Source organism: Limulus polyphemus, unplaced genomic scaffold, assembly GCF_000517525.1.
Source record: "Limulus polyphemus unplaced genomic scaffold, Limulus_polyphemus-2.1.2 Scaffold438, whole genome shotgun sequence".
Classification (NCBI taxonomy): domain Eukaryota; kingdom Metazoa; phylum Arthropoda; class Merostomata; order Xiphosura; family Limulidae; genus Limulus; species Limulus polyphemus.
Genome location: NW_013666048.1, coordinates 1 through 10,586, shown reverse-complemented (window position 1 = coordinate 10,586; position 10,586 = coordinate 1). Strand labels below are relative to the sequence as shown.

Here is a 10,586-nt window from a genome sequence, read left to right as displayed (position 1 = left end):
ATGGGGGCATTATAATGTGACGGTCAATCCCACTATTCATTGGTAAAAGAGTTGGCAGTGGGTGATGATGACTAGCTGCCTTCCCTCTAGTCTTGCACTGCAAAATTAGGGACAGCTAGTGCAGATAGACCTCGTGTAGCTTTACGTGAAATTGAAAAACAAACAAACAAGTTCTCTTTTATGTTTAATACTATATTATTTGAAACTCTTAGAAATTCTAAAGTTTTAATGTATCAAATATTATTTTATTTTCTGTATAGAGAATTGTCTATTTTGCCTCCAGTCGAAACATGGGAAACACATCATTGAGCTTAACTGAATTTTTAACAGCTCTTATTGCATAGTTATAAAGCCAGAAAAATTATGATAGTTATAGAGTATTGTCTGCTTTTGCTTGTTATTATTCTATGATCTTGGGTGCATTATTTAATCAAATAAAAAATTATTTAATATAGTAGTACCATTAGTATATAAAAAAATAAGGTTAAGTTTCATCGCCAGTAGACAGCAAAAAAAAAGAAGACCCAGGTAAGTACTCTATTTCTTGTTTTTCATGTGTATTATTTATTTATTATTATTATAAAAGTAACTAAAATGTAAAAATTAGAAACTTGTTAGGTAAGATAAAGAAAAATAATTATTCATGAGGTATGCTTGGGAGCAGCTGATGTTAAGTAATTCAATAGTGTACTGTAAACTACACATTCATTGAGTGGTTTACAAGTTTATAACCTGTGGTGGGATTAAAGGGTAATAAAACAATAAAATTTAAGTATAAACAGATTTATACTGTTACAAGCTTTAAGCAATTTAGTTAAACAAATATAGTTTCCTGTTACAAGTTGTAATCATTCTAGAAAGAAAAAAAAAAGAATAATTTAGATTTATTTCTTATATTTTGTGTTGGGTACAAGGTTGGTATAATTGACTGAATGCATTTAGAGTTAGAATAAAGAAAATAACAGATAAAATTTTAAGTTTTGCTGAAAAAATGTTTGAAATTAGATTTAGAGATTATGCAAATGAAATTTGACAGTTTACAGATGAAGAAAAGTATTTTTAATCTTAACATGAAAATCACTTTGCACTAGGACTAGTAAAAAAAAAGACTCGATAATCTTGATAAATCTAGTAAAAATATTTCATTAAAAATTCTGATTTTTTGTCTACAAAAACTTGTAGTATTTACATGAAAGCTTGCAAAATTGTGTGAAGATATACAAAACATGTTAAAAGTTATAGTATGAAAACTCCAAAGGTCAATTTGGGGTCATGAACTTGGTCGAATCAACCAAGCCTGTAATAAGAAAGTTGAAAATGTTGTTATACAGAATTGCATGAAAAAAATCATTTTTCTTTGCCAGTGACAAAACCTTCAATACAATTTATTTCTCCTGTTAGTCATCAACCAGCTATTTGACATTAAAATTCCTCATGTTAAGTACCAATTTTAAGAACCTTTTGATGAAAGGTAAAAAGAATATGTAATAATATGTCTGCCACACTACATATCCCTTATTCAGTACTGATGGGGCTTTTGCTCAATACTACCATGGCCTATCAGACTGGATGGGAAAGGACAGACATAGTAGTGGTCAATGCACTATCTATATCATCATCAACGTTCATGAATAATGACTTATAGTGTGAACTAGATTAAGTAAGTGAAGTGTAATTATTATCACTTTCATTTAAGTCATTTACAAATCAGAATCAAGGTAAGGATTATTAAAATAGTATTATTTATTTAATTTTTAACACTTATTGCCCCCAGTGGCACAGCAGTATGTCTGCGGACTTACAACTCTAGAAACCGGGTTTCGATACTCGTGGTTGGCAGAGCACAGATAGCCCATTATGTAGCTTTGGGCTTAACTTCAAACAAAACAAAAACTTATTGTTTATTAATTTTATTTTACTTGAATTGGTTTTATCTTCTTTCAGAAGAATTGCCAAATCAACAAGCTAGTCTTTTTGTTATTGGAGCAAGTCGATCAACCACAGGGTCAATGAGAGAAAACTACATTAGTAATTCTAAGAACTTATAGGTGAAAGCAAAAAAAATAACATGTAACAATATGTCAACCACACTATATCACATCTGTTATCAGCAAGGCCTGTCACTCAGTACTGGGACTCATTACAATGCCTGGAATAACAATGACATAGTAGTGGCCTAGGCAATATATATATATATATATATATCATCAATTACATGAAACTAAGGCATGTTTTTAGGAAAATGTTAATAAGACTGCTCTGACCATCCATATCAAATAGTGATTCATCATAAAAATGAAACTGAAAATATTAGTAGCTGATGTAAATTAAGCTAAGTTCACTCTTTAAGCATTTAATGGTGTATTATATATATGTATCTACGTCAGTGAGAACAAATGTTGCAGATTGTTTTCATGTAAACAAATGGTTTCTGTTCTTTTTAATGTGTGTGAACAGTTTTTCAATATTTGCATCAATACTCTATGCATCAGATATATTTCCATTAAAACTTGTTTGATATTTGAACATCAAGCTCTATATACTAGAAGGAATTAGACTCCAGATAGTATATTTTGTATATTATTAGTTAGTTATATATAAATATGATTTTTATAACTTCCAATTTAATCAGGTAAAAAAAAATGTTTTCAGACTAGTACTCCACTTACCCATTGAGATTTATTTGAATCATAAATTTTAAAGTGTTATGCAATAGTGTTTATAAACTGTAATATGATGACTTGCTGAGAGTTAGTTAAAAATTGTACTGTTTCATTGAAGCTCAAATAACAAGAAGCAGTTGTTTTTTATCTTATAGAGCCAATGAATGAGAATTGTTGTGTTTAAAAAACTAATGATGTCTGGTCTATTTGCAGGTCAAATAGATGTTACAAATGCTTGTATGGTAATAGAAGAAAAAGACTTTGATGTTGCCTTACAGAATCTAACTCCATCAGTATCTCTAGAAGAACTGAAGAAGTACCAGAACATAAAACTCTGATGCTGTCATTTTGTCACCACCATTTCAAAGTTAACATCTACTGAACTTTAATTTTTTTCAAGTGATTTGGATGGCAGAATTAGTATTACTAGTGATAATTGAGTTAAAATGTTAAAAACCCTGTGATTAAAAAAAAGAAAGAAAATGTAATCTTTCATCAATGCACAAGAAAATGTTGATCATGAGAAAAGGTTTATTATATTTTATTGCATTAAATAAAGAATAATTTTATCAGTTATGTTTTCTAAAATGAGCTGGACAGTTTGTGAAATTTTGAATTGTGTTAAAAACATATAAAGGGTATATTGAGTAGTGAAGGTAGTTTTTAATGTTACTTAGCACTTAAATTTATTGAAATTATTCAAGGTATGAGAAGGAAAATTTGAATTTGATTTGCTGGATGCATTGTAGTTGGATAACAAACAACTTATTACCTGAATTGAAAATAAACATTTAACATTTATTCATAATTTTTCAAATAAAATATATCTTGAATATGATAAACACATAAAAAATGTACAAGAAAACTAAAAGTTTTAGTTCTTTGAAGGTGTGTTATGTTTGTGATAATTCGTAATGCTTTATTCAGATACTAAACTAATGGCCAATAAAAAACAAATTATTGATTTAAATTCTTAATAGTATTAATTTTTCTGATATATTAGTGTTAAAGTTTATTGGAGGTAATGTATATCTGTATATGTTTAAACAGGTGTAAGTAAGTGTACATATTGCAGTTTAAAAACACTTAATATTTTATTATAAAAGTAGTTGTTAAAGAAGAGTGAAAGTTGACCAGAGCTTGATATAATTATGTGGATGATGAAATTTAGTTAAAGCAACAAATAGTATAATATTAGATTCATACACTGTATGATTGAATGACCTTACAGGTGTATTAGAATTTTACAGGTTCCATGTCAATTTACAAATAACATGAGCAGTGTTACTACAGAAATTACCTAACAAATAAGTCTATAGAAGGAACAACTTCACCATTATCAATTCAGAAAAAGCATGAAAAGCATTAATGAATGGCATTATATAATTCAACCATTAATATCCACACATGATATCAATTATACAAAAACAAATAGTAAATCAATCACTAGTAATGAAGGTCACAAAGCTTTTAGGATCTTCTCAGTTAATAATGTTGAAGGTCACAGAGCTGTTGGGTGTTCCTAGTATTATAAACATAATCTACTTGTCACATAGCTGTTGATGTTCATATTGGTATAAACATAAAAATATGTTACATAGCTGTTGGATGTTACTACTGGTATAAACATAAAAAATATGTTACATAGCTGTTGGGTGTTCCTACTGGGTTACTTCCAACACTGATAAGGTCCAAGTCTATACTAGAGGTAACTTTCTAATAACAGTGTGACCTTTATCACTAATAGTTCATCCGAGTAGTTACTGGTGTCACATTTCAAACTAATTAATGATTCATTTCATTACTTGGAAAAGTATCCCAGAGAGTATATGACTTTTGACATGTTAATAAACTCCATTAGTTGTGTGACCTATAAATCTAATGGTTGACTCAACTTCTTAGTGGGTTAAATACCTTTAACACTAATCATAGACTATATATATTACTGGTAATAAAACAATCTCATTGTTATGAAAACTTTTAATTCAAGTGAGTGGCTCATGTGGAATAAGATGACTGGTCCAAGACCATAAGTGGAATATCCCAAAGGCTATGTGACAAAAATGCCCATGTCTAATTTATGTTTGCATTAGTGAGAACACCTTAACAACTACATGGAAGAAAATACTGATAACTTGTTTGTTTATACCAGTAGTAACATCCAATGGCTATATAACATAGTTTTATGTTCATACCAGTAGTAATATCCAATGGCTATATAACATAAGATTATGTTTATACCAGTAGGAACACCCAACAGCTATGTAACATAGTTTTATGTTTATACCAGTAGGAATACCCAACAGCTATGTAACATATTTTATGTTTATATAAAACTACTGGATGTTACCACTGGTATAGACTTGAACTTTATCGGTGTTGGAGGTAGCAAAACTATTGGATGTTACCACTGGTATAGACTTGGACCTTATCATTGTTGGGAGTAACAAAACTATCGGATGTTACCACTAGTATAGACTTGGACCTTATCAGTGTTGGAGGTAACAAAGCTACTGGATGTTACCACTGGTATAGACTTGGACCTTATCAGTGTTGGAGGTAACAAAACCACTGGATGTTACCACTGGTATATACTTGAACCTTACCAGTGTTGGAGGTAACAAAACTGCTGGTATAGCCTTGGACCTTATCAGTGTTGGAGGTAACAAAACTATTGGTATAGACTTGGACCTTATCATTGTTGGGGGTAACAAAACTATTGGATGTTACCACTGGTATATTCTTGAACCATACCAGTGTTGGAGGTAACAAACTATTGGATGTTACCACTGGTATATACTTGGACCTTATCAGTGTTGGAGGTAACAAAACCACTGGATGTTACCACTGATATAGACTTGGATCTTACCAGTGTTGGAGGTAACAAAACCACTGGATGTTACCACTGATATAGACTTGGATCTTACCAGTGTTGGAGGTAACAAAACCACTGGATGTTACCACTGGTATAGACTTGGACCTTATCAGTGTTGGAGGTAACAAAACCATTGGTTGTTACCATTGGCATAGACTTGGACCTTATCATTGTTGGGAGTAACAAAACTATCGGATGTTACCACTGGTATATTCTTGAACCTTACCAGTGTTGGAGGTAACAAACCACTGGATGTTACCACTGGTATAGACTTGGACCTTATCAGTGTTGGAGGTAACAAAACCACTGGATGTTACCACTGATATAGACTCGGATCTTACCAGTGTTGGAGGTAACAAAACCACTGGTATATACTTGGACCTTGTCAGTGTTGGAGGTAACAAAACTACTGGATGTTACCACTGATATATACTTGGACCTTATCAGTGTTGGAGGTAACAAAACCACTGGATGTTACCACTGATATAGACTTGGATCTTACCAGTGTTGGAGGTAACAAAACCACTGGATGTTACCACTGGTATATACTTGGACCTTGTCAGTGTTGGAGGTAACAAAACCACTGGATGTTACAACTGGTATAGACTTGGACCTTATCAGTGTTGGAGGTAACAAAACCACTGGATGTTACCATTGGCATAGACTTGGACCTTATCATTGTTGGGAGTAACAAGACTACTTGATGTTACCACTGATATATACTTGGACCTTATCACTGTTGGAGGTAACAAAACCACTGGTATAGACTTGGACCTTATCAGTGTTGGAGATAAAACCATTGGTTGTTACCATTGGCATAGACTTGGACCTTATCAGTGTTGGAGGTAAAAAAACTACTGTTGTCACCACTGGTATATACTTGAACCATACCAGTGTTGGAGGTAACAAACTATTTGATGTTACCACTGGTATAAACTTGATGACACTTCAGTGTTAGAAGTCACAAAGTTACCAAAATTATATCTGCATTTGTGATCTGAAGCAGTAAAATTACAATTCTCACGTACATGTAGCCGTTGGGGTGCTCTGACTAGTGTAAGTGTAATTAGAGACTTTCAGATCTACTTCTAATCCCTCCCCCCGCATCATGCCTGGTGACCTTCCGTGGACGTTTTAGTCTTCCGCCAAATAGGTAAGAAACCCCCCCCCCCCTCAATTCCCACGAAACTGCCTACCAAGTTTGGTTATACTAGATCCAAAACTGTGGGTGGTGCTCGCGAACAAACAAATACACAATGGGAATTAGTATGGTATATAATTATTTGTCCATAGAGTGTTGCTATAGGAATGTATCACATTTTCATAATTTTACAATTTTATAGTAAATATATTTTTGATAAGGCACGAACAAATTCAATAGTGAGTTTTCTGAATGCAGGTGAAGTGACACATTTTTAGCCGTGGCATAGCGGATCAAAGAATGGCACCGAGTTTCTTTTTAAGTACAAACTTTTAGCTCATAGTTCCATCTTATGACTGATTTCAGATCTAATATTACACCCGCGGTTATTGAGGATCCCTCATGTTTGTCTATGAATTCTTTGTTCTTGTCCCCAAACCTTCTGGATGACAAAATTAAAACAAAAACTCGTTAGTAAGTTGTTTTAGAGAGCGATATTACTTAAAACATGGAATAAAAAATAACCGATGTATCGTTAAGTAGCTTAGGAAGTAATAAAACGTCAGCAACTTCAAGTGTGAGGCAAAAACCTAAAACTCAACTGGGAGAAGCTGTGCTGGATAAACACTGAAACGTCTACATCGTTTAACAAACTACATTTTGTTTGTCCTGAGCACTAATCTAACAATTTTTGGAATGATAAACCTCTATTCTGTATTATTACCAGACAGTTCTTAAAAACAAAATCTTGTTTTACCTGCTCTTTATCGTTGACGCAATATGAATTAAACTATAGCTGAAGTAACAAAAAAAAATACCAGTTACTCTGGTGTATGCAATTAGATTACCCATATATGATTTATTAACCAGTGTATTACAGGTAGAACATGACAAGGTTTATTGTTTCGTTCGTATACAGCCATAGCTTCCTAATTAGCAAGGATATTTGTATTAGACGTATTCGTGTGTCAAGATCAAGTCAACATTGTGTGGGAGTTCAGCCGACGACGCGCCTGGTTATTTTTCGATATATCTGATACCGCACTCTGTAAAGTGAAGAAGTCGAAGCAGGTCAGCCATAATAAAACTAAAGTGGAACGTCAGAGTTAATTAACTCTGCATAATAGTCTCGATGTGTTAAGCAGTCAGAAACCTTGTGGTAGAAAACATTTTAAAAACAATATTGTCTTACTAAAAATATAATTTGTAGAAAGAAAGTCACCACAAATGGTAGTGTAAGGCGGAAAGTTTCGGAGAAGATTTGTTTTGAATTTTGCTCAAAACTACACGAGGGCTATCTGCACTAGCCGTCCCTAATTTAGCAGTGTAAGACTAGAGAGAAGACAGCTAGTCATCACCGCCAACTCTTGGGTTATTGTTTTTACCAACGAATAGTGGGATTAACCGTTACATAATAACGCCCCCACGGCTGAAAGAGCGATCATGTTTGATGTGATGGGGATTCGAACCCGCGACCCTCAGATTGCGAGTCGAGCGCCCTAACCACCTGGCCATGCCGGGCCTTTACATGTCACAATATATTACATGTGCAATCATATGTTTTGAAGTAATTCGTTAGAGTAAGTGTAAGTAAAAATGTCCAAATTTGTCCAATCTGATTTTTGCATCTGACAGTAATATAAGTTTTAGGAAAATCAGTGACATAAAAAATTTGGCAAATTTGGAAATCAGAGCGCTTTTTGTGTAAGTACCTGCAATGAGAGTTCATTCCTGCAGTCGCCTTTGATAACTTGACTTCCAAGTATTTTTTTTCTCCATCTATTTAGAGATAAATGAACTTCCAAGTATTTTTTCTCCATCTATTGAGAGATAACTGAACTTCCAAGTATTTTTTTTACATTTCTTCTCCATCTATTGAGAGATATCGGAACTTCCAAGTATTTTAAAAATTTTTTCCTAACATAGATACCACATCTGAAAGTAAACATAATCTATTTTTGGATTAATTTGGAGGCCAGCCAAGCTAGAACGGTTCCTCCAGGACGGTACAAGTACCCCGGAGCACTGGACCAACGTTTGGGGAGATTTCCAGAACCCACGCTTTCCAACTTCACCCCAGGTTACTGTATGTGCATACAATCATAACCCCATGCTGGGGTCAGAGGATTAATGAGGAGGACATCATATGGATTCCAGCCATGATATATGATACCAATTTGAGATTTATTTATAACAAAGTTGATACAAAATGAACAGATAGATTACAAAATAAAGGCTTGACATAATGAACAAAACACGTAATAAAAACTATAAAATGTGGAAAAAAGTTTTGTTTTTCCCAAAAAAATATGTACAAAGCACAGAAGAAATCTGCAATTTACAGTATGTACAAAAATAAACATTCTCTTCACAATATGTACAAGGTGAAAGAAGCTGAAGGCTTTGCATTATGTACAACTTAACAGTATTAAATACAATAAAAGTAAAAATGCCAATTGAATCCTCCCACCCTCAAGTGAGAAAAGGGGCGAAACATCAGGTCGCAAGAGGGAGTATAGGACTACAGATGCTGCTGCTTTACCCCCACATCAGGCAGTGAGAGGCTCATTGCACGCTTGAGAGTAAGAGGATCTATTGGCTGGACAATGTTAGTTGTGGGCGGCCGGGCAACCACTTGGGAGGACCAGGATGCCCCATGACAGAGTTCCGAACGTAGAGGAGGCACAGATATAGGGAGGTTTACAAGGTGCAGGAGTAGCCGCAGCTGGGGACATCTGACGAACATCTACTTCCACGGGGACTGCAGAAACTGATGAATTGTCCGATGAGGGTTCCTCAGAACCCTCAAGGACCTCTACTGGACTAGAGGCAATATCTGACGAATCAGGGAGGGAAGACACCTTTACGGAGGAATCCTCCACTTCAATATTAGGTGAAAGATCGATGTCCGGAGATTCCATCGTGACAGGCGAGGTGACAGGTGAAGGAGGAGCAACGGTGCTGGTGCTTGTCGAGGAATCCTCCTCAGCTGGACCAGAAGGTAGAGATACAGCCTGCTCCTCCAAAGGATGGATATCACCACTTGGATTAGTCAGAGACGAACCTGGCACTGGAGGAGAAGGGGAGGTGGTATGTTCTTGGTTAGTACCAGAAACTTTACTTGCGTAGGTCGGTGCTCTCGAAGGGCAAATAGAAGAACGGTGATCTCCCTGACACACGTCACAAGTGATGGTACAGGCGTCTTCCTCGTGACCAAATAATAAACAACGGCCACATTTTGGGGTAACACACTGATTGGCCAAATGACCCTCGAGACCACAATGGCGACACAGCCGACGCATACCAGCATAATTCACCATGACCGTGCAGTTTTCAATTTTAAAAAAAATTGGGTACTGGAATCTTCATATCTATACGAATCCGTCTATTACCCGTGCAGACGCCTGATCGGGACGGGTAGCACTCATATTCGATTTTGGAAACTTTTCCATACTGCTGCAGTGCATTACTGATGACAGTATGGGGCATCTCATATGGTGCCGAACGCTAAGTCATCCACTTAATGTTCTGTCCCGCAGGACTCACAGGAACGGGAGCACCATTCAGGGTGAATGACCCCGACCCACTAGCAGATGCGCCACAGCCTGAGTGGATAGTGTGGCGATATAACGTCCAGCACCAAAGTGCTGGAGATTGTCCACAACACTGCCCCAAGGCTCTCACACAAAGAGTCAATCACATTGGAGGGCAAGGTGTCTGCAGGTACAATAAACCTGACCGATTGTGGTCGAGTCAGGGGGGTGGCGGAACTCATTCCAAACCACCCAATAACAAGTCAAACAAAAGCTTAATAAGTCAATAAAAAAACACAGAGAAAACACTGAATGAAAAATACTCAAAATAGACGCGCACTCGAAATAGATACGTCAGAAAACACGACTGGATA

At 35.3% G+C, this 10,586-nt stretch overlaps 1 protein-coding gene across 1 annotated transcript in view; it reads left to right on the top strand.

The window, feature by feature from the left end:
- The window catches only part of LOC106458269 (peroxisome assembly factor 2-like), a 68,283-nt gene extending 65,282 nt beyond the window's left edge, over nt 1-3,001 (top strand). The window contains exons 19-20 of the mRNA XM_022384445.1: nt 1,945-2,028; nt 2,877-3,001. Of these exons, the coding sequence (XP_022240153.1) occupies nt 1,945-2,028; nt 2,877-3,001 (209 nt within the window). The remainder of the gene's footprint in view (nt 1-1,944; nt 2,029-2,876) is intronic.
- The last annotated feature ends 7,585 nt before the right edge of the window (nt 3,002-10,586 follow it).